This window comes from Athene noctua, chromosome 2 (assembly GCF_965140245.1).
Source record: "Athene noctua chromosome 2, bAthNoc1.hap1.1, whole genome shotgun sequence".
Classification (NCBI taxonomy): domain Eukaryota; kingdom Metazoa; phylum Chordata; class Aves; order Strigiformes; family Strigidae; genus Athene; species Athene noctua.
Genome location: NC_134038.1, coordinates 98,006,643 through 98,032,406, shown reverse-complemented (window position 1 = coordinate 98,032,406; position 25,764 = coordinate 98,006,643). Strand labels below are relative to the sequence as shown.

At 38.3% G+C, this 25,764-nt stretch overlaps 1 protein-coding gene across 1 annotated transcript in view; it reads left to right on the top strand.

Annotated features, from left to right (window-relative positions):
* The window catches only part of CAP2 (cyclase associated actin cytoskeleton regulatory protein 2), a 68,812-nt gene that overhangs the window by 5,679 nt on the left and 37,369 nt on the right, over positions 1 to 25,764 (top strand). Inside the window, exons 2-3 of the mRNA XM_074899707.1 lie at positions 5,941 to 6,065; positions 9,705 to 9,805. Of these exons, the coding sequence (XP_074755808.1) occupies positions 5,942 to 6,065; positions 9,705 to 9,805 (225 nt within the window). The 5' untranslated portion in view covers position 5,941. The remainder of the gene's footprint in view (positions 1 to 5,940; positions 6,066 to 9,704; positions 9,806 to 25,764) is intronic.

Below are 25,764 nucleotides of genomic sequence, written 5' to 3'. Positions count from 1 at the left end.
GTGGTACCAACAGCATGAAGTCAGATAAAGGAAAATGCTTAGGTTAAATGGAAGCAGTTTAACATGAACCTACTTTTTTGTCTTCTACACAAAATCCTTCTTGCTTATAAAAAATAACCCTTTAAAAACTCAGAGGGCATGCCAAAGAGAGAAGCCCACAGACAAGGCAGTTTAGCTAGCACACTCATGCACAGCAACAGAGGACTCAATTCATAGTGTATCAGTGGTATTAACACACACATTGAGCTGTAGATAGGAATACTTTATGATGAGTATACTAGAGCCAGCCAAGACTTCAAACCAACTTATCAGTCAAAATGGCACACCCATCCACAAAACCAGAAGTCGCACAGACATTTTCATCTTTTTGCTATTCAAGGTATAATACTTGTCCATTTTAACAAAAAAAACCCCAACCCTGTCAGAATTGTAATACTGTTAGATATACAAGACTATATATCTTTTACTAGGATAAAAAATGATATTTTTTTTCTATATACTTAAAAGAGCATTGCTTCCAAAAGAGCAGATCTAGGGGAAAAACAACAAAAAAAAGGTCACCAAAGGTGCTGATTTGAACCCTGAATCGTTCTCCTCACACAGGGCTTTACTGAGAGGTCTTCTGGTTTAATCCAATTTGACATCAGTTTGACAAACCTCTGTTTACATTCCTCCCATACAGTTAATTGGAAACAAAACACAAACCATACAAGGTAATGTTTCTGTCTGTCCGCCAACACACACTTTCTTCTAACCAATACTCCCTTGCTCATCATTCTCCACCCAAAATCTTTTATGGTAGTAACCCAGATAGCTTCAGGGGCTCCTCGTTACCACTCAGCCAGTACCAGGCTGCTTCTGAGCTCTGCCTGGGAACTAGCAACCCCTGAGGCTGCAAGCCAGTGCGTTTTCATTGCCTGGAGCAGAATGGGGTGCAGCAGGACTTTGGGTCTGATGCCAAAGATGGCAAAAAGACTGCCCGCTCAGCCCAGCTTGGAGTTGGTACATAGGTTTGAATGGTGGTGTAGGAAAGCTAGCCAGTTCAGGCTCAGGCTGACTGTGCTTTTTTCAGAGATGAAGTGCCGTAAGACACTTCTGTAATTTAAGGGGATGCTCAGGAACGCATAATTTCCCCTCCCCTGATATATATTGATATATATTGTACAGAATAACTCTTAGAGGACATAGTACTTTGGATCTACAAAATGTTCATGACTGGCTTTCTGATGGTACCAGCTGGCAATCTAGGTTTTTGTATATTTTATTTTGCACCTAAGTAGCAATTTATTAAAAGGCTATGAGAGAAAGCACCTGTGCAGGCTGCTATACTTTCAGTTCGACTGTGATTTTCCAATCAGCATAAGGATGTTAGATATAATTAAAATGCCGCATTGCTGCCTAAATTCTGTTTTAGGCAACTGCCCTTCTTTGGAACAGAGAGGAAAAGCAAAATATGACCTGTAGCATCTTGGATCATTAGCATGAATGAGACCGGGCTTAATTTCTCAGATGCAAGCAGGATTTGGACTGGTACTTCAGGGTAAAAAACAAATAAATGAACAAGTTGCTTCTTTTTCTTCTACTTTAAGAGTGCTTGGGAATAAAACAAATCGTGGAACTTTATATTATATCTTGCTGATGTTTGTCAGAATAATACTATCCTTTACAGGGTAGCACCATTCCTGTGTTGAAACCTGCCATTTTTACATGCCTGATAAGTCATCATATGTTTATTTTTTCCCCTTATGTTACTATACTGCTTTTCCCTGTGGGCTCTTTACAGCTTGTTTCTTCTTGAGATGGAGCAATACAGTTCTCTGTTGTAAGTCACATACAATGATAACAGGAGTAGTACCTGTGTGTTTTGGCTTCCCGTTTGGCTGCTATTTGGGATGAGTGTGTCAGGGAATTTTAGTCTACAGACAAGGGTTTTTTTCCCTTGATAATAGATAAATGGTGCTTTGAGACAGCAGTCAAATTGGAGAGAAAAGCAGTGATGTTCTCCCAAGGCCTGTCTGTGAAAAGAGATCTGATTTTTGGTTTTCAGCAGGTCTTGTTCTACCTGGTTTTGGCTTCACTTCTTTTGGGAAGAAACGACAGATGGTAGTATTACCACATGCCTTTAGCACTCTCAAAAAAGATACCACTAACAGTAAACAGGGCAGATCTGTGGATCTCTTATTTTTTGTGCTCTAGAGACAGTTAACAATGTCAACATTTAAATGTTTGTCAGTAGATGTGGGTTAACACCTTTCTTGGCTCTTAGTTTGACCTTATTTTCAATGAAGGACAGTGTGCTTCTTCACTGAGAGAGCAACTAGATACAGGATTACATGGGGGTTGAAGCACTGTTGTTTTTAACCCCTTATAGGTGGTCTGCATCAGCTCCAGGAATAGATCTATGATTAACCCAAAGAATCTACTTCAAGATGAAAGCTTTAATTAAAATCCTAGTAGAGATGAGATAGAGAATTTGTCGGTGTAAAAATGTGCTTTATGAGACTGAAACATCCCATAGACATATTTGCATCCTCTTTTCATTAACATGCAAAGATTTTATTTGGCACTGCAAGTAGACCAGTCTTATCATTTATTTATAATATAAGCTTTAATGTTATATCACAGAAACAGTATCTTCACAGAGTCAAGCTGTACTGTTTGTGTTCTGACTCCTTGTGAGCTGTGGCTTTGTGCTTTGGTTTGACCAGGCAGAGTGCAGTGTGGAATCATAAGTAATCAGATGAACAGCTGAATATAGGCCAAGAAAACGCTGGAGGTTGTCATAATATGAGCCAAATATGTGAATCCCTAAATATAGGCAAAGATGTCAATGTTTAGATTGAGAATGGATGAAGAGAGTTATCATGCTATTGCTCACTGGAGTCTTTACTTCAGAACAGTAACACTAATTCCGGTCTTGTTTGTAAGATAGATACCTAGTCAACTGATGATAAAGCAAAGTGTAAATGTTATTATATGTACAACTGATTTGCTCTTGTAGTGTTATATATTGTAAAGGCAAAAGTATACTTGCACTTTATTCATACATGACAGGGTATATATACCATGTGTATACTTATGTGCACAGATATATATATAAGTATTGATATAAATACCATGTAGTCATGAATATGTAAGTACACAGATGAAAAGGTAGGTTCAGTGTAAAATGTAATGATTGAGGAGTTAAGTGCAACATTCCTTATAAAAACAATAAGAAACCTGGCATCCCTAATTTTACAGTAAAAATGGTTCCTACCTCTGTCTAAAAAAGACTCTAACAATATAGTATTTTGTGATTGCCTCGCTGGTGATACCTGCTTTTGGAAGAACAACATTGTAGTTCTTCAGCTAATGGAAATAGAATAAAGGTGTGAAGAACAGAGCAAGCAAAAGACTACGTTGCAGCTGGGAAGTGTTGCGTGAAAATGACCATAGGGTTATTGAGTTGGGCTATTCTCTTGAGCTTCTGGCACCGTAATCCGTATTCTTAGCTTCTTACAGAGGGCAGCTGGTTGGGTTGAATATTACAAGTCTGATCATTTGTGAGATTCCTCAGACTTCTTAAGTGTATGCAGTCAAACACATTAGGTTTGTAGTCAAACAACTGGGTCCTTCCACAGGCAAAATCAGGCTGAAGAGGCCAAAAAGTAACAGGTCTTCCAAAGACATTTGTATATGTCATCAAGGAAAATTTTAAGGCAGATGAAAAAAAAATCAGACAGTATCTTCAAATAAAGACAAACAGGAACTATACTGGAAATATACTTTAAAATACTGGTGAAATGAGTTGACTTTTAGTATGCTATGTTAGACCAGCCTGACTTTAGACTGGTTTAAAACATAACTTTGAAAACAAACACTATTTTAGGCTTTTATGTAGCAGGGTAAAATGTGAAAAGAATGTGTCCACAATATTTCTGAGGATTAACAGTGCTTTGTTTTAAGAGAAGGTTTAATATTCCCACAAAAGTTTGAATATTTCAGAATCTCTCCTGATAACTTCATCTCATTCCTGCCAAGATACTTACAACCTTAGAAAAAGTTAAGGTGTTGTGTTTTTTTTAAATTAATTGATTTTTCAAACAGATTAGTGTGCATCTTCAGCATAAGCAAAGAGAACCCTTCTGAATTTTGACAGTGTTTATGTGCACACTGTCTAATGCTATCCTCTTTTGGGGGTTTGCTTTTTTATTTAATGTAAATAGGAAAAACCCATAAATTCCAGACAAAACTTTCTCATGAGAATGGTTCTCCCAAGGGCTTCTCACTGTAAAATCTTCTGCTTCACTTTTAGGTCAAACACAAACCTCATTATATTTATAGGGTAAAGTCTGAAGGTCCCACCTTGTTTGACAGGCATCATGACTCAGCACAAGAGCTCTGCATGTGTTTCCACACTCCTAGTAGCTAATGTCTAGTGCTTAAATGTTAAAAATAAAACCACTATTACTATTTTTATTTGCTAAGAATTATTAATACTGATTTTTAAAACATTTATTTTCATGTTACTTTACTTTTTAATTATAGCATTTAGGCGTTCTCCCCTAATGGGTATGGGGACATTGAAGCAGCACTATTTGTTTAGGTTGCTAGTGTTGCATAATATCATACAGTTTACTGGAATCTACTATTATCTCTGAAATACTAGCACTTTTAGCAGGCTATTCATTCCAGGTATGCCTGACCTTTCTAGTCTACAAGCTGTACAGCAATCAGTGTCTTGTGGCAGAGCGCCACAGGGTAGGGAACCTAGAGAGCCGTTGACTACCTGCTTGCCCCAGCTGGGGAGGAGAGTTCCTCCGCTGCCCCTACTTCTGCACACCCCAGTGCTGGGCAGGGGATGTAGCCTAGTGTGGGAGCTGAGCTGGAACTGTTCACAAGGATCTTGTTCATCAAGAGCTATAGATCACACCCCACACACCCCCCCCCCCCTTACTGTATATCACTTAGCAGAATGAAACACAACCTTAAGTGAGGAACATGTACATTAAATGTGTTATATTAAAAGACAGGGGATTTAAACATAGTGTTCTCTTTGCTTATATAACTGTTTCTTAGTCTGAGGTGTATATAGCACTGTGTTCCTTGAGACATTGGCCAGTATTCAAAAATGTCAATGCCTACACTTCCTGACATGTAAGAAAGCATATAATCACATTGTGGGAAAAGAAAGTAATGTGTGAGTTGTTAAAGATTTAACCTAATTTCTATTTCATTTTGAATCAAAAGCACTGTAGCAGTACTGTACAAGCAGGCCCCTAGATTTTTTTTTCTTTCTGAAGAAAGTGTTGATTTAAAAAGCTTGGGAAACACTGATTCACATCAGGTAGTTTCATATGAAAAAATTAAGTGATGGGAAATCATATCAGAAGAATAAAGAGAAGGCCTTGGCTTCTTGTGTAATCTTCAGTAAAGTGGCTGAGTCTTACTATGAAGCATAGAAGACAGAGGCAAATTTCAGACTACCTTTTCAAAAATGAGGAGGTATATCTTTAAAGTCTGGCTTTCAGTCAAGTATTAATTTGGCCTGTATTTTTGCCTCTGTAAATGGCTGATGCAAATCATTGTAGGAGTAAGTTTCTACCAATTACATTTATAAATATTTCAGTCATCTCAGTATCTGATTGGAGCATACACATATATTTGTTATAAATTGTCCACATATAGACTGTCCAAAGCTACGCTATCAGTGGTTTGAATCTGCTGTTTACAATGAAGAACCAGGGCTGAGTACTGATCGTATTCCCTGTTGACAGAGAAGCAGGTTACCTTATGTCAGCTGCTTCACTGCAACTGCTTATATGTCAGAAAGACAATACATAAAAAATAAGAGTTTTATAGTAAAAGCTGATAAAAGATAAAGCCACAAGATGAACAGAACTGTAACATGAAGTTAGACGTGTCTAACACTGTTTCTATCCTTAACAATTTTTTCAGAATGGCAGAGACTCATGGTTTGATGGAGAGACTGGAGAAAGCAGTGACTCGACTTGAATCATTATTTTCAGATTCACACAGATCTGGTGGAATGGAGTGTGACGCCATCAATGGAGTCAATGGAAGTAAGTCTGGTTTTTTTGAAGTACTGTCTCTCTGTTACTAAAAAATTGCAAGTAGCACATGTGTTTGTCTTCTAAGAGGGAGTGAATTCCCACCCCTTATGAATTTTGTATCAAAAGAAATGAGTATTAAAAAAAACTAATTTAAAAATGTTGTGTGACAAACTTAGTCGTACACATAATTCTAAATTAATATAGCCTGGAACATTCAAGATTTGACTAGTCTCTTAAATATACTGTCCATATTTCAAGCTTTATCACTCTTTCCATTTTGGCATTTATATTGTTGCACATAACTCACTAGATGAAAGTGTCTGCTTGAGACCAATTAGCAGAAGAAATGAGACATCCCCAAAATATACAGCATAAATATTCCTGAAGAAGTCACCAATATAAACACTGAGTTTATATTCAGAGAGCCAGGTCTATTTCACAGTGCAGACCTACCTCATTTAATTTTTTAATATCCTTAATCAAAAATGAGTTTGCTCATAAGCATTTGCTCACTAAGGGCTGCCACACATCCGTATGTTTTTATCTCTTGAGCTCTCCCTTCTCAAGTGGATCTCTAAAGCACTACATTGGAGAATACACCAAAAAAATCTATCTTCATTTATTCACATCGTATCACCAAATCATATTTTTTCATCCCTTAATTTTTTGTTATTCCTGAAATTTACAGGGTAAATAACCTTATAAATGTGGCAATTCTAATGTTGATTGAATAGAGATGTCCTTTCCTTTCTCCAGAGTTTCTCACCCAGAACCCCAACATATATCCCTTTATTAGCTTCATGTCCTTTTCTTTCTGTATTACGTGGCCTTTTCCTCCATTCTCCAGAGATGAGCATATCCCAGCACAGACTCAGTTGCTGTACAGAAGCTGCAGAACAAGCAGAAAGTTGCAGGCAGCTTCCTTACTGACACAGAAGCAAGTGAGTGTATGTCAGCTGCTTTACTGTCCCTATATGACAGCCCTTACCCAACAACACATGCGAGGGACCTTCCCCACAGTCAAGTGTGCCATGGGCCTACACACTGGCAGCTGCTGTGGAGCAGCTGACTGAAAGCAGCATGTTTCTTTGTCAGGGAGTGTCTTCCAGCAGGCTTCCATAGCTGATGAGTTAGCCTGTCAGAGTAAGCCTCAGTAATAAAATGCTTACAGTCCAGAGAACACCTAGACAGCTAGTAAACCATAGCAAAGTTGTGGAGAAACACGATCTGTGTACAAACTGACAAATAAATCAATCACTACTAGGAAATCTACATTTTAAAAAAAATATAGCTTCGATCCTATGATGAATCCATTTAGGTGAATCAATCCAGAGCTCAGTATTGCAGAACCAGGGCTGCTTTCAGAACAGGAGATGAACTCACCATGTGAGGTTCTTCCATGAAAATTGCTATGTCCTTGGACTAACCTAAGAACTCAGTCAGGTGAAAGATTCACCCCCCCAGGGAAGCAGAGCCTTAAAAGCCCAACAGATCCCTGGAAGAAACCAACTGACAGGTCTTGTTGGAGTGATATTATAAAACACACCCACTAGGAGATTGCAGTGAAAAACTGAGATGAGCAGCACCATGGGGCACTTGCCAGTCTGCACCATGTCACCAGGCAGAGCTGTCTCACACAGGGACTCAGGAATCAGCTTTTGGTGATGCAGTTAGGAAAAACTGTACCGGTTCTTCAGTTTGGGTGACTGATACACATATAGTGCCACAAACATCATTCTGTATGCCCGTGTTACTGTGCTTCTGCAGAGGTTCACATAACTTCCACAGCAACTGCAGCCTTACAGAACAGGTCTCTCTTTCTTTTTCTCCTTTAACACTGAAACTCAGCCAGAGTGTGAGCTTTTTTAAGTCTTTACTGGAAATGGAGATACATTGCTTTCTTCTACCATGACCCCTACCCCTAAAAAAGCCATTCCATAATTAGAGTTACTACAAAAAGTAACCTTGACTTTTCAACTAATACTTTTTCAGAAACAACAAAACAATGAGGATGATGGGAGAACTGTACATTTACTGTTTTCCTAAATGGCATTACAACAGCAGGATTGCAAACAAATCATTCAATTGCTCTGCACAGCCCACAGCAAATTCTAGTAAATGCTCCTGGGAGTTAGCTGTATTGAATAGTAAAAAATAGCATAGTTGCTTTCTAGTTTTGCATAGGACAATTGCCATTTGGAGAACTGCTATTTAAAACTCTGCTCTAAAGTAAAAGGTTACAATGATTCTCTTGGAGACGTACACAGATTTTGACAAAGAACATAAATGGGCTTTGGAAAGCATCTCCACAACTAAAACCTTTTGTACACTGGGTCATTTGAGGGGTTTACACACAAACACTTAATATGGAAGAAAGCCCAGAAATTCCTCAGAATTAAAGGTGAGTGACATCAAGAGAACAAAAGAAGCCTTGAAATCCCACCTAGCTGACTAACTACATTTTTTTTTTTCACATAGGCCGTTGCAGACTCCCATTGCCAGAGCCTTTCTTTTTTCTGTCAAGGAGCCAGATGACTCTTGTGGAATAAAGAGGGCTTTCAAGATTATGAATTTGGACACAATTGTCATATAGTGCCAAAAGGTTAAAGCAAACTCTCTAGGGAAAGCCTGGTACCTCTTCAGAGAAATCTTTAGGCTTCATTAATGAGGGAGAGAGGCTGGGAAGAATTTTAGCCGTGGTCTCTCAGATCCTACAGATGCCATAAATTCACATGTGGGTCGCTCATGCTGGCAAAGGTTCTGAGGCATAGATGAGACATGAGGATATGTCAGGGAGTAAAGGGAGAGCTGGAAAGCATCCAAGGAAAGATTACTTTTGCTGTCTTAAAAGGTACCACATAAAGCCATTTAGAAGCCAGGTGCATAAGAAACTGAGTCTCATCTACATTTTCTGATTGTCCACTTTATCAGGAAACTGCTCTGTATACCATACGGAACATATAATTTTTATTCCTCTGTTAGAATGTATAGCATGTGTATAGTCAATGCAATGTTGTAATCTAAAAGACTCATTTGAGTTTTCTTTATTCAGTGACAGTTTTACAAGGTCAGACAACAAAATAAGATTACAAAGCCACATCTTACTGCATAAATCCACTGTCAACCCATTCTAAAGAATCTATCTTACTGGAAATTTAGTTGCTTGCTATTAAAAGCCACCAAACAATACAAAGATCTTCAGAAATGGGTGGGTGGTATAAAAACAGTTGTTTAGAACAGTGAAGATTCTTTTTAGGTGATAATACTTGTTTTATGTACAATAGTAGAATTTTGTTAGGACAATCATACTTACCAGGCCACTAGTCCATCGAAGCGCTGAGAAATGTTTATTTCAGCATGTTATTTTAAGACATCTGTTATTTTAAGGCTTCCCACTACCTTATACAGAGTAAATTCTCTTCATGTTCTTACCCAGGTTCTAGCAAGGGCTGGGTTTTTCTCTTTCTAGCTAGGAAAAAATCATTATACATCCTTTTTCACCTATTTCACAAATCAATGTGTATGACAGAAATTGTTACAGCAAATTCCCCTGTTTCTATGGTATTTCTTCTCCATCTGCTACAAAGGAATGTCCTATGCATTATGTACTTTATGAACCTATTATAATGGAATGCTCTTCTTCTATAGGCATAGCACCATATGTTGAAGCCTTTGATAGGCTGCTGAATGGAAGTGTTGCTGAGTTTCTCAGGTACAGCAAGATTCTTGAAGGTGATGTGAAGACACATGTGAGTATTTACTCAAATTTTCTCCCTATGATATAAGCATACAAGTCTTGGAATCTGTGAGATCATCCTTGATTGCTGAGCAGAGGAGAATCTTAATAGTAGTACTCTGAATTATTAGTTCTTGTAGTATTAATAACCTGGCATAACACACTGAGGACAGTTGGTTCAGGAGGGGCAAAAGGCTGTATGGATTCATAAGAAGAGACTGCTCCCTTTCTACAGCACCAAAGGTTGAAGACCATAGTATGCAAAATATATAAATATTCTCAGTCACAAGCAATTTGAATTGTCCTGTTGGTTGCTAAGCCCTTTGCAGGACAGGAACACAATTAATAACATGGGTCAACAAATGAGAAGCAAAAAACCGGTGGGTCTGAGCAGTGAAAACTTCTTGTGATTGTCTTCCAGGCACGTGTATTATCATTCCATTTAATGTAGAGACTTTGTTCTTCTGCTTGTTTGTTTTTATTACTCACATCTCTTTCATTTAGAACAACATAGCAAACTAAAAAATGAGTATATGTCAGGCATTTAAATGACCCTTTTTTACCACATATGTCACAGCAAGGAAGTAGTATGCTATCATTTTCATGATGAAATTACTTTGTAACCTTATAATAACTTGTGATCAGAGCTTGTTTGTTTAATTTTATTTTTTAAGCGTGTCTTCTCTAAAACTGGTGGTGATAGAATGACAAAGGATGGACTCATCTTACCAACAGCTTATCAATATAGATTTTGAAAAAAACCCCACAAACAAAAGAGCCAGGATCAGTTTGAGCTGGATCTGAAGGAGTTTGAAGGTTTTGACTTCTACTAAATCCATGTTGTCAGGCCTTTCTCCATGTGTACATTTCCCAATTCATTGCAGCTGCTGCTCTACATAATGAACACTGCAGCCAGAAAAATATGCAGTCCTACAAGCTACTGGGACTTACGCTGCAAGGCCAGCATAAATATTTTGCAAGACAGCCAAAGTAACCAGTCTACTCACAGAGCAAGAGCTGTGGGATTATTCTGTGAACTGTGTTTTTCTCTGTGGTGTTATATGTTCATGTTGGTAGGGTAGAGTTTCTGACCTAGTTAGGCCTAGAAAACTGGAAGGAGTAAGGAGATCAGGCAATTCCAGAGGATCTTTGTGTTTCTAAGGAAATGCAGCACTTCCTTTTTATTTGAAAAAGCCTTTTCTCCTTAACAGTTACACTATAAGCTGCAATATATGTACTTTGCTCTTAAAAGAAATCAGGGAAAAATTAATAAGTGGGGGGGAGGGGAATTATCAACCTAACTGAGAAGAGAATTTCTCCCTGGAAAGGATCAGTTCTAGCTTCGGTCATTACATTCATTAGACACCATTATTTTGCAGTTGCTTTCTCAACAGTCTAGATCCAAGGGATAGTGAAATAGCCTTAGTACCAACACTAGGCAGGGAAAAAAATTGCATTTAACATTCTAAATTACTAATACCTTTTTACTATACAGTATCTGTAAATGTTTAAGTCAGTAAGTGCATTAATTTATGCATTTGTCACTATTTGATACTCATAACTAAGTCCATATAAAAGATTTTTAATAATTTATCTGCCAAGTCTATGGATAGTCCCTAGCCTATTGTTGATGATAGTGTAATGCAAACTGTGATAAGGAGTATTTGTTAGGACTGTGAGATTAGACATAAACAACTTTCCCTGACATAAAGAAACTGGTGATTCTGATGGCAGCCTATTGAATATTCTGAAATCTTAGATTCTGAATTTACAACATGAAGCAGACTGTGGCTGCCTTATGCTCATGCTTATCACTGAAGCAACATCTGTGCTTTACCTTAACAAGTGGAACAAGGGGTATTTTTCTTCTGGGTGTCTTGTAGACCATGTGTCCTCAGCATTATACTTGCAGCTGCTGTCTCTTTCACATAATGAGCTGAAGGGAAGGTTGTATTTTATTTCAAAAAACACCTGTTGCCCAGAAAAACCTCACATACCTGACTGACCAGAATGGTAATATGAGAGAAAGAGAGACTTCATATTACGCTAAAGAAATGAGGGATTTAACATGATGTGTTTCATGCTGATTGCTGTAAGGATTGTGTGGTTTGTGTTTCTGGTGAAAGGAAGAATAGAGCCATAACAAATATCTGTTGTGGAGCCCCATTTCTGTTTTTTCAGCATGCTGTACTCTACTCTATTGAAAGAGAGCAAAATAAAAAAAGAAAACTAATAGCTAGCTCCTAGCTCTGTTAAACACAGCAGCATGGAGGATTTTGCAAAGATCAGTTTATCAAGAGTTCTGCTTAGACTCAATCTTGAGAGCAGCATATTTCTTGATCAAATTACAGTACTACATGCAGTGGTGAATCTCTGAAATCAATGAAACTAACCACTTTTAAAAAGACAGAAAGAATGGCTAGGGTTTTTACTTAGTCTATTTAAAACAAATTATCCTCAGTGGCTAAGATGAAATCCTTTTCCTGTCTTGTCACTGTGGAATAAACATCTGGTGATTATATGGATATTTCTATGAGATACAAAGTCCCCTACAGGCACAGATTTTATGAATGCATTTTCCACTGTCCATGTCATAACTATAGAGCATGTGAAGTCAGTGAAAGAGTGAGTACAGCCAGGACTGCTGCCAAACAGCTGTCTTTGCCCTGACACACCAGTGTCTTGGAGGCTGTCACCAACTATTACAGGTTATAACAGCCCTGAAGCTGACTCACAATGTGTGCCAACACTGAACCATTCTTCTGTCAGAACGAGGGCAATTCAAAAGCATATAAAATAGACTCTGGGTCTACAGCGTAGGCAGTTCCCTTATGCCCAGCCAACAGGATAGCACTGTCTGATTGCTGGATCACAGAGACGTGAGTCCCATCACTTTGCCCACTACAGAAAATGTGCTGAGGATGACAGCTGCTATGGAAGACATGGTCTACCTTCAGATTGTGTCCAGTGAGAAAACTGGTCAAGTAGGTTTGATGTTCTCTTTGTCCTGTCAAAGCAAAGCAAGCAAGATTTTAGAAGGCCAAGAAGCAGGTTTTTGTGATGTGTTTATTATTTATTATTTTTGTTTATGTGATATCTCAAGCAGTGGAATACTTTGGCTTGAGTTTGAATAATGTACCAGATGAGACATAATGATAAGAACAGAATGTGCTAGTTCTACAAGAGAAGGATAGATAACATAACATTTCCATATTTTAGAATTTTATGTGGTACAGACCAGAGCAGAATTACAGCCTTCCTGTCAAACACATAAAATAATACTTGCCTTTTTTTTTATTGTTTATTTGTAAAAATCTTTTAACCTCCCAACCTCACCAGTTGTCTGAGTGATTCAGTTACATTCCCTCTTCTCCCAAGCTATTTAGCTTGGAAAGGAAAATTACAGAAACATAGATGCCTTTTCCCTTCTTTCTTCCATCAATTTCCATCTGCTGAAGTGCAGAGCTCAGACGGACACATTGAGGGTTTGGAGCATTCGGAAATAAAAAGGCTGTTGGTTAGCTTGCTACTTATTGGGAGAGAGTTTAGATACAGTTCATCACGTGTATGACTGCTGGAACAAGGTAGCAGGAAGCAGCAATTCACAGCACATTATCCAATCTGCAGGGATTCTCTGTGTGCATGTACTGATCTGTTATCATCACGAGCAGGGGAAGCAATGTTCACCCCACAGACATCCTACATATGCACATACCCACAGAGTTTCTGTTCCTTATCTATTAAATGAAACAATGGCATTCTCCTCTCCTCCTTCCAGGCACAGTCCATTTAAGTATAGACAGACAACTGATAGCAGGAGTTATCTTTGATGAGGTATATCTTCACTTTGCAAAGTGCAGCTCCAGTTTGGCCTATCAATGAAGTTAAAATATCCTAGCTTCCTCATTTTTTCCAAAGAGTAGTTATTACACATGAAATAGCTATCTTGCCTTTTCTTGTGAGAGATGTTGAAGAATTAGTCAATGACATTCATAGCCCTGAACTTTGAACAGGATGTGCTCCTCTCTGTGATATGCCAAAAAACACTTTTGCACTTTATTTTACCTAATCTAAACACAGACTATCAAAGTCATTATTTGACTGATTCCTCATTAACAAGGCAATTTGCTTACAGGGCAACAGAATGCACAAGTGTACTCTCGTGTTCATCTTTTGTGCCCAGAGGCTGTACGGTTTTAGGCATTGTGCTGAAAGTTGAATTAGAGCTCAGGGAGGAGGATGATGTCAACATGCCCAAAGAGAAGCTTGCTGTCAGGCTGCCTTTGCATTTCAGTGATAGGTATTTTCTGCTACATGAAATAAACACCAAACCAAGTAGCTACCACAGGACTGGGAAAAACAGAATACATAAAAAAGAATAAAAAGACAAATATTTTTATAGCATACAAAAAGCTCCCAGCTCAAAGAAAGAGGCTAAGGGTAGAAAAACAGTAGTGCTATCCACCAAAAGTGAAAAAAAACCCCAAATAATCATCAACCAAAAAAGCAACCTTGGAATTAATTTTGTAATGCTAATTAAGCTATATTTCTCACACTGTATGTGTACTACAAGATGCTTCATAACATAAGCAATAAAGAATGTTCACTTTAATATAACAAGAAGGATAGAAATGCAATATACACAATGCAGCCAAGTGCCTAATCCAGAAAAAGTATCATTTATTCAGAGCTTTACAATTTCTGCTTGTTTTTTTTCCCGAGGGATGACTTCACTTGTGACCTAAGGATTGGATCTGACTTTCAAAACAAGCAGTATTTATTGGGTCAGGTGCAGTGGTGTGGAGATGTGGTTGCACCTGTCTGACTGTAAGACACCTGATTGGGAATAAAGATGGCTCCTGAGCATGAAGAACCTGTCCATTGCGAGTCTAGACCAACACTTCCTGAAAGAGTGGCAGTTTTTCCATTAATTTTCAGGGGAGCTGGATCAGGCTGTTAGTTTTTTGACACTGAGATTGCAGTAAATACCACTTGCTTTTCTTCTTATTTAAAAAGGCAAGGAAGAGACAAAAGTCAAACAGACTCTGTTGCCTGCCCAGGGAGGTGGTGGAGTCCCCATCCCTGGAGGTGTTTAAGAGTCAGGTCAACATAGCACTTGGGGATGTGGTGTAGTTGGGAACTGTGAGTTTTAGGTCAACGGCTGGACTAGATGATCTTGAAGGTCTTTTCCAACCTAGATGATTCTGTGACTCTGTGAAAAAGATATGTGCCATGGTGGCCAATGCTGGGCATTTAGTTGTGTATTGCTGGCACAAGAAACATGCACCTGTAAATTTAGGGTGGTTGTGGTGGTAATATATAACGAAAACGTTCCATATGGCATTCCCTCAGTCCCTCAGAAACATAAGAAATCAGAAACACAGTTCAAGGCCCTCAACAGTTCTTCATAACCTGTTTTCATGGGGCTTCTTTGCATATGGAGTAGTTCCTGACCAAACCCAGAAGCAGCTATGTTGATTTCAAAGTAGTGCAGTTGATCAGGGACAATTTTTTGTGTAAGGGTCTAAAACTGTTGGCCCCTAAAAGCAGGGATTATATCTGTATGTGGTTACCCACAGGATTTTCTGATCTCCAAAGGATGCCAGGAAAAAGGTACCAGGATTATTTGAGTGGGAAACCTATGCAATGGAAAACCAAATAAAACTCCATCATGTTTGCCCAAGAAAATGTTAAAAGATAACTTGCTCATATGAAAAAAATCCAGTCATGAAGGGCTCTTTAATTGATGGATTCAGAATAATATCCAGTGTTCAGACCAGATTTTGGTAATTTGGTAATTTTTACCACTTAATTTAACTAATGATTGGAACAATCAAGGTATACATTGTATTTTCAGCCACTTGAAGTCTAAATCAGAACTGATCATATGCTCTAGCTCATGCTAATTTTGCTGTCCTCTAAAAATTATACATTGAAACCCTTTAAGAGCAAATTTGAGTCTACTGTCAGGAAACCTGTTTTTCTTGGTGGTTTTCCAGGAGAAGTAGTGTACAGTCCTAGAGGCAGAAGTGCCCCACAGGTTGAAAACCACTGTGTCAGCTTAAGCAAAAATCATAAGGTGATAAAATTAGATGACTAAGTTAGCTAGCTAAATGATGGATAGCTTTAGTGTGTGGACCAGCCATGCTCACAGCCACGCACACAGTAAGAGTGTCTCAGTGAGCCTGTTGCAAAGTCATGGCATAGGACACTTTCCAGTGTAAAGCAGGGAGAAGCTTAGTAGGGAGCGTTGGAGACATGGAGCTGGCACAGATCCAAGGTCCATGAGGAAGCCTTGATAAGGCCATCAGACTTTTCTTTACTTTTCTCTCTGATTTAAAGCAGTACAGGATTAGGGGGGCATAGGTAGCAGTAATTTCAGGCACTCAACCTTGTAACAGTGAGGTCTGTGGTTCTCATAACAGTAATTTCCAGAGAATCACTGGCAAATTAAACCATCTTGATCCATCAGGAAGACCAAGACAGAGGAGCAGAGAGACAGTATCCCTGCTTTTGTCATCAGCATGAACGTCTTGTGACTGAGAACTCCCTTTACTGGCATCTGTCCTCCTAGTTCTTATTCCTCTTGTCAAGAATTAGGATTTTTCAAGTTGGAGTAGTAACATTATTTAAGCCCATTTATTTCAAACTGAGAAATATACATTCATGAATGTTTGGGGGGGGGGGTGTGTTTACATTTTTTTCTTTTTTGGGACACACATCTCCCATGCCTGCTTGATGTCATTTGTTGCCACAGGCTATGAGCAAGTATTTTATTAATTTTCAGTCTCATTCTTTCTGAAAAGCACGTGCACACTCTTTTCACTCATCCTGCCTCCCCGTCCCTGACCTGCTTTTATTTTGCTAGTTGGTGGTTGCAACTGTTTTGAGTGTATAGAAATGCTGGGCTTGGAAACTGAGAAGGCTGTTCACTGTAGTCAGCAAAAAACCAAACAATGAGCTCAGAATCTGGCTCTTCAGTCAGTTTCTAGTAAAAAGGAGTTCAGTGAATAATGAGAATTAAGCCACAAGGGAAACCAATGCACAGTTTGAATGTTGTTTTAAATAAGCTGGGAGTGCTGTCAGGAGTGATGAGGGTAGAATGTGGCCACTAATGTGTATCACCTCTTTTTATCCAGTATGAATTCTATGATCAATATGGTCAGATTTCTGAAAATTTAAGAGTTCATTGGGATAGATTAAATCATGTCACTGTCACTGCTAACTTCTGTTACACTGCTGACATCTGTAAATTGAACTATATATTTCCATAATTAATCTGAAATGCAAAGCAATTTAGTTTTTCATATTTTGTTTCATAAGTTTAATTGTATGTTTTATTCTAAATCCCAGAGCTATAATAAAAAGGTTGGGTTAGGTTCTTGAAGTAGATCTTTCAGGCTGTAATATTTTTTTCTTGTTGCTTTAAAAAACCACTTTAGGTCAGATCCGCTTTTCAGTCACATCACTGTGCATGTAGATAACTATCTTGCCTTTCAGAGAGGCTGAGGTCCCCTCTTTCAAGTAAATGTAGTCTTTTGGTATTTAGCACCTCTGAAAAGGAAAACATGGTTCAGGTGGGAAGAACCCTTAAATACCATTATAGATGTGTCAACTTTAAGCTTTGAACTTCCTTCCATGTTAGCACATTTTGGTTGGCGTCTGGGATTCTTTCAAGGTGACAAAAGTGGAAGTGAACATACACGGAGACAGATTCTGGCAATTTTAGCCTTTGAGTTGCTTTCAGGGAGCTCAGTGGGACTGCCTGCAGAATGAGGTGGGCAGTGTCACCAGTTGTCCTGAAGTGTGTGAGAGACAGTACATACACAAAGCCATTTCAAGTAAGAATCTATTTCTCCAAGCTCTCACTCTAAATACAGTGTAGTTTCTTAGAAATGGATGGTTCTCCAGTCCTTATATCAGGAAATTTGGAATTTCTCAGACACAGAAAGTTAAGAAATCAGCTCCACAGTAGGGTGACCAGTGAACACTGCCAAAAGAATATTTATGAAGTGATACCTCAGCAAGTGTTGTAACCTTTTTAATTTACAGAGACAAGCACCTGAAGTTACTAGAACTTGTATTTGTTAGATCAGGGACACATGAATGACATCCTAAACCTGTGAAATAGTACAGACTTTCCTGAAATTTCCTAAACCTGGATTTGGACCTTCACTGAGAAGGCCTTCTGAGAGAATAGCTGGGTAGAGAGAGTGGGACTGCTTAGCAGCAGACCTCAGGGGCAAAACAGCTCATCAGAGACATAACAGGAGTGCCTGCAGCCAGTGCAGGCAAAAGCACGTTTGTACAGATGACAGTGAGACCTGCAGGTCCCTGAGATCTCTGTGGTTGTCTCATGTGGTTTATAGTGTCTGTTCCATGTATGAAACAAAGGTTTGCCTTTCCTCAGGGAAATAATTCCTTGACACAGGCAACTGCTCCTTCCAAATAATTCTGAACTCAGATGTCCATGGGGAAAAAAAAAAGGAAGCTGAATTTAAAAAATGGTTGATCTTGATAATAGCCAAAGTTTGGACTTCATCTGTTCAGTACATTTTATGTGGTTCCTGTTTGTTTAAGGAATTAATGCACACTTTCAGAGATACGCAATGTAGCTCCAAGTAATAGTAGAAACTAGAAGTTTTGTAAGTCTGTGAAACTTTAATGTACCATGGTTTCTGTTCCTTAATGAAATCTTGAAGTGAGTCGGTTTCTCTTTCCCATCTCTCTTTAAGAAACCTGCCTGCTTTTGCAGGCTAGTCAGGATGAAGAGCTTAAGAGCTCTCTCAGGAAGATTGTGGCTAACTTCTGTAAATGCCTGTGCAAGTTGGGTGCTTGCTATCTACTCTCCCTAATACTGATTCCAAAAAAATTACTACTTTGTCATGGCATAACCTTTGACATACGATACAAAGAATATTCCTGTGTTGTCATTAGTTAAATCAATCCCCCCCTGAAAATGGCATACTTTTCTGAGTTGACATTCTTTTACAGTGTTAGCCTTTCCCCTCAGGAGTCCTGGGGGTGAACTGGAGGCAGGTCAAAATTAACTGATCACTATTTGCTATTACTCATAGTCTAAAGCTCATAAAATATACTACAACAGTCTTTGGTTATTAGAAGCTCCAACCAACAATGGTGGCCTAGTATAGGTTTTAGTGATGTATCCTCTGCACTGTAGAGAAGCCATTTGTTCTCATGATGTTTTTATGTTTGTTCTTTAAATGTTTGGCTGTTTTTATCAGCTGTTTGTTTCTATGATTATCACTAATTACATATTACAAAGGCAGAACATGACAGCACAAATTCCACAGAGCTGACAATTTTGGGGACATCCAGTCTACAGATAAACACCAGGGACTGCGAGATCAGATGTTGCAATGTGCCAATAGCATCTTTTCCTTCTACTAATGTGGGATCCTATAAATGTAGATCTATGACTGTATGCTGTGCAATGAGGTGGCTTTGAAACCTCCAGCAGGTGGCTTGCAGAAGACAGCAGTCTGCAATGTAAATGGCAAACTTGAATTCTTGAACATCTTTAAAACTGTTCAAAAAAGAAAGGTATTGAAAACAAAGAAAACCCTTAGTCTGTAAACAGACAGCATCTTCAGTAATGTGTGGACTATTTATTTTTGCACACAATTCTCAGTGTTTTTCTATGCTGAATCTTCAATACACTACATCTGTTTCTTGAACTTCCTTCCATGTAAAAGTTGAAATGAACAGAGGTCAAGAGAGTTGCAGATTTTTTTGCTGTTGTTAAAGAGATTCATGAAGAGTTTGTGAATCTGGAAGATACAAAAGCAGCCTGAGCTTAAGGAGAGCATCAGCTAGTCAAGAGCTTTGGTCTGGACTTGCTCATCATCTCTGGTGGGTAGAGGCTATTAGAGATGTTTTCGGAGAATATGATCTCCCACTGCTTCACTTGGTAATAATCAGTAGCCGCAATGACCCCGCAGCCAAATATTTATATCTGTTTGAAAAAGTGACAGACAAACAAAATATCTGACTGCTTCTGCTACCAAGATTAATAATTAATTATTTATCAAAGCTGACATTTAAATAGTATTCATTAGGTTTTAAAGTTAACAGTCCCTTGAGATCAATCAGAACAGGTCATGTCACTCAAAACTGGGAGAGCTTAGAAGAAATTCTGGAACACCGGGGCAAATTTTATTGGTGCAAAAGATGCAGAACCTGTGTATTCTTTATCTGAGGCAATAATATTATAAATAATGTAAAAGCAACTGTTGGACTTTAAATACCTCTACTCTAGTACATCTGTACAGTTTGTGTTTCATATGGAGAAATAAAATGGCAGATAGATAAGCGATGATTTACCCCAAACAATTCTATCCACCTGTCTTATGTCATTAGCACTGAAAGATCTTTAAGACTCGTATGGTTTGAGCTCCGCCAGAGGTAAGATCTGGAAGAGCTCTGAGGGGTTTAAGTCACAGTCAGGCTTATTAAAAGGTAAAGTTAGTGAACCTAGATACAGATGCTACTCTGAAACAACAAATAAGTAATATTGGCTAGCACTGTGCACAGTTACATGACACAGTGTTTAATACACTGGCAGATATAAACAACTAGAGAGACCAGCACTGATATAACCTTAGATTGGTACTGGACAGTCAGTAGCAATGCTGAGAAATTTTAGCAAAAATTTCCTAATATAGACATAGCCATGGAGGCTGAAAAACTCTAAAAAAAAACCACTAATAGAGGACAGCTGATTGGTGGTAGTCAAATCTATCTATCTGAAAATAGAAAAGAAAATATCTGGAGTGGTGTCTGGCTCCATCAAAATCAATGGCAAACCTCCCATGAACCTCAATTTTGACTAGAATTTCAACCCTGTTTTCTGCATGGACCAGTAAGAGAAAGGTGACAGTTTTTTTCTTTTTTTCCTTTTCCAGTATAAAGTGCTCTGTTTGGAGGACTGCCACTGATTCCTCAGCATTTGGCCCAGTTTTAAAAAAATCTCTATCAGCCAATTAGCTGTACAAAATAAATACTCTTTTCAGCTGGCCTGGATAGTTTCTATGGCAGCCCCATACTTAATCTAAGCTTCATTGTTTTTCTGTTTCTTGCTTCTCCCTTCAAGTCACTAGCCACTTCACCACTTCACTTTGAAGAGGCTTTTGAAAGCAGAATGTAAAAGACAAACTATTTCTCTGGCAGTACTGTCCCTTTAAGAAAAAGACTGGGGTCTTTGCTCATAACAGTGAAGCTCCACCTGTAGTTGTCATTTGCTGTCAGTCATTGTGTCTTTTGCTAAACTCAAAAGACCCAAAATTATTTCTGCAGAAATTACAATTAGAATTCTGGACCACTAAATCCCAATTATTTTCCCTCATAACCTCTTTACTATTTTGTTTCAGAATAAAGCCATTGAGTATATTTTAGAAATCCAAAATGTACATAGATCTGTATTTTGATTTGCAGATTATCACTGTTAATGTTTGCATGTATATATATGCAGATGTGTATTATTCTCTAATAACAGAAGTCCAGTAGATTCTGATATGCTATGACTCTGAGCAAATATGTTATTAAATATAATAGCATTTGACAAATTTAATATTATCAGGTCAATAGGGTAATTTTATTGACTAAATTTCATTAGGAAATCCTTTGTTTGTTTCTCTTACTTCTATTTAGTTTTGGTTTTTTTCCAAAGACTGAATTTACTTGTAACTAGAGATCTGAATCCATGTGCCTGTTTCTTCTTGTAGTTTGCCAAACTGTTGTCACACAAATTGTATTTATTAGTGCTTGGATACTAGAGAGATGGGTGACTTAGACTGAATAAAACATTTAAAATGAGAAAGAGAGAGATCCTAAAATCACATCTGCCCTAGAGAACTGAACTTTACTAAAGCAAACTGGTAGTTTAAACTTCAGGTTCAGTGCATCTATGTCTACTCAGTCTGAAACAGTGCAAGTTTGGGTGGAATCCCTACTCACTCTACTTCAGGCAGGTTAGAAGCATTGTCACCATTAGACATCTCTCACAGAGACTCTGGCAATTTTTCAAGCAGTGGCTTCTGGGAAATATCAAAAGCTGACATTGTCTTGTGACAGAGAAGGTTAACCAGTTGCTATTAAAAAGCTGGTTTCTAAATACGTATGATTCCTCCATTAACTTCTGCAGGCTTAACTGCAAAGAGGCCTGTCTGTGCTGTTACTGCAATGGTGACAGAGAGGTCACTCACTGTAGTCAGCCACAGGTTTCAGTAGGCATGGAACTGGGCTGACATTGCATACATGTCAGACTTCGGCTCTTCCAACTGTATCAGTCACCTAAGCCAGCTATCAAACACATCTGAGGTAAAGGATTAAGACACCTCACTCCACACTTTACTGATGGGAAAACAGAGGTGGTGAATGGAACACCACATGCTCCTGGCAGACAGGTCCACATTCACAGCCTCTTGTCTCTAGAACAAACTGCTAAAAGCAAAGTAGGAAAATCTTCGAGGAACTTAATTCCTTCAGAATGTTCACTTCAGCTGAGAACTGTCTGATGATTGCTATGTCCATGCCTACTCCCAAGAATGCCAGAAGGATTGCCCAAAGTCTTTAGATGTCAATTTTCTGTTGCTCCAAAATATGCCCATTTCTGTTTGCAGATAGATATGTGCAAGTTTGTGTTCTAGTCTACTCTGATAAATTTACTCACGATTCCCTTGCATTTTTGACACTCGGGCTTCACTACTCTCATTCTTTATAACTGTAAGAGTTTCAGCTAATTTGTTCTGTGGCAATCTTTTGGCTGAGCCTCACAAATTGTTGAGAAAAATTCCCCCCAGTCCATTTTCACTTATTAGTCTTCACTGGATATGGGAGTCTAATGAAAGAGTCAACTCCCTATAAAAAATAGTGCTGTCTGCTTAGTTACACAGCCTGCTGGCTAAATAGAAGGAGGAAGCAATGCAGTGTCACATTTCAAAGAGTACAAGGAAGAATTGGAGTGGTGATAGACTGAACTAATGCATTCCTAATGAGAAGAAACTCTTCTATTACTTTGATGAGATGCATGGAAAGAAGTACCGTATGCTCAGAAGTAGTAAAACTCTGAAAGCCATTTTTAACGCTGTTGGAGAAAGAAGGAAGTAACTGTGGCATAAGTTTTATAAAATTCTGCTTGTAAAATGCAAAAGCTCTGTTGATATGATCTTTTGGTTAAGATTTAAATTCAAAGGTGAGAGATAGGAGTGCTCCGATCCCTACACAACTAAAAGATTTTAGAGCTTGATAAATTTGGGGCATATAGCACAAGCCTTGCAATCAATATCTAGTCCACTGATCACTGAATGTTTCCAACATCCTATAATAAATATTGGATAATAAGAAAGTGCAAAAAGCCATACTTTTAATGCACCAGCAATAACTCAAAGAGTGTCACCAATGGCTTGAGTGCCCTCAGTAGCAGAAGATTTCTTAAAGACAGCTTCACAGACATTCTGAAAGGTGGCCTTGGCAACACTCTGCAGTGGAGAGGGAGGAGTAATTAATAAACAAGAGTAATACATGCCTGAAGGAGAAGTATGTCTGATTCCACATCCAGCAGTAGTTTTAACATTGGTCACATGAACAAGACACATGTATGAGGCATACTCAAGGAATATCAGTCTTTTAGGAACATCAGTGTACATCAGGCAACAGTCTGTCTCCAGGTCTGACCAGGTTCCAGTACTTCAGCAGAAAGAGGTGAAAAATCAGACAAGAAACCTGTTGTTACTTTTTACTCTGAGTGTTGAAAATCCTCAGCCTCTGTGAGTGATCAGTGGGAACCCAAAAGCATGGCTTTAATGCAGTGTAAACAAGTACAAAACAGACACATTTTTCAAACCTCATTGATGCTACCAGCTTAGTATATGTTCAGGAACTCAGAAAGCAATCTTAATTTTCTATACCTAAGAGCACTTTGCTCATGTTTTATGATCTGTCTGATCACTATTTAAAGCTCTATCTTAAAATAATGCTGGTTCTTTGTAGTTGGAAGATCTCTTCTGAACTTCACTTTCGGGATAGTTGAAAATCTTCTGAGTTTGAGACTATGATTATTCCTGATCCAGTTTACAGACCTGTGATCATGTGCTGACACTGTTTTCTTCTCTGTTACTTACATTCTGTATGAGAAAGAATCATCATTATCCTCAGCCACTGTGTTGCTAAGCAAAACAAGTGAAACTTCTAAAATTTATCTTTGTATGACAGGTACTCATAGCTCTAAACATCCAAATAGGTTTTCTCTGCATCAATTCTGATTTAAGCTCATCTTTATTTAACACAGATGACTAGTATGTTACACAGAATTCCAGAGGAGATCCTCTCCAATGGTACTAACACTTCTGCAGCTCTACTAAAAATATTTTGCCACATCCATTGTAGAACTGCATAAGCTCTTTTCACAAAACCACCTTCTGGGCTTTTATACTTGAATTTTACAGTCTTCAGCATTTCCATTTAATCAGTTTCATGTTTACACCCAAAATTACGCAATTTTTTAAAGAGGTGGGGGCAGGACTGCTAAATTTTATCCTATTCCTATTACTTGTGCCAACAAAGCTGTCTTACTCTTCTCAAGTCATGAGTGAGTCTTCTCAACAATATTAAAACTTCCTAACTTTGTGTTGCCCATGAATTTTATGAGTGTGCACCTAATTCTTGCTCTTGGGACACTAATAACCATACTGATGGTTCCTAAAACTAATCCCTGAGAAACACAACTAGCAACTTTCCTCCTCTCAGATAACACCACCTGCAATATACCCTATTGTTGTCTCCATTTATCCAGCTTCTTATCCAACTTAAGAGTTTTTATACTACTTTGTGTCATTTCCACTTAAAGTATGAGTTTCCTGTGAGGACCCACAGTAAGCATTTTATATGATATGTAAGTATACTAGATCTGACACCTTTTCCTTGTCTAAGAGAATGAAAAGTCTAAACAATCCCCCAAAGTACTGTCTCCAAATGATATATATTTAAAATCTTTTCACAGAATCACAGAATCGTCTAGGTTGGAAAAGACCTTGAAGATAATCCAGTCCAACCGTTAACCTAACATTGACAGTTCCCAACTACACCACATCCCTCAGCACTATGTCGACCTGACTCTTAAACACCTCCAGGGATGGGGACTCCACCATCTCCCTGGGCAGCCCATTCCAACGCCTAACAACCCCTTCTGGAAAGAAATACTTCCTAATATCTAATCTAAACTAAACAAGTATTTTCTACTTGTGCTTCCATCTGCCAGTGTCTTCAGTACTCTAGAACGAAGATAACATGGACCCAATGATTTTGTAACACTAAGCTGCATATATTTGACTTCCCTTTCAAATTCTGTAATTCCCATTGATTTATCATAATTCCCCCTAGCTACCCTTTCAATATCTTCATGTACATCAACTTCCTTGAAATTGGGGAAGAACATTTATTCAACAACAAGTAAGCTATACATCAGGAATAATGTAGGCATGCCCAACTTACCCTTCAGGTCACTGCCATGGCCTCATTTCATTGCTTTATTTCTTTATTGTTCCAGTAGTTAAAAAATATGGCTTTGTTTCACTTTCTGTGCATGGTACAGTTCAATAAGGCCTTGATCCATCATTCCTTTGCTTCTATAATTTATAATGCCTGGAAAAAGTTCTTGATAATCAAGGCCTCTTTTCACTCTTTGGGGGTTTTCTTACTTTCTTGCTTTAGTTATTTATTCATGCAGAAACTCTAGCCCTTTCATACAATTTCTTCCTCCTGCCCAGCACTCATAGGTTATTTCCATTCTTAATCTAAATCTATTCTTTCCTGCATTCAAATCATTAAGTTCCTCGGGCCAGTCATTTCCATTCACTGATCTTTCTATTTTCTAGAAGTTCGCCATTCTAAAATACCAAGCCTTAGCTATAGATTTATTTTTGTCCATCTTGCAATTTAAGAACCAAATCCATT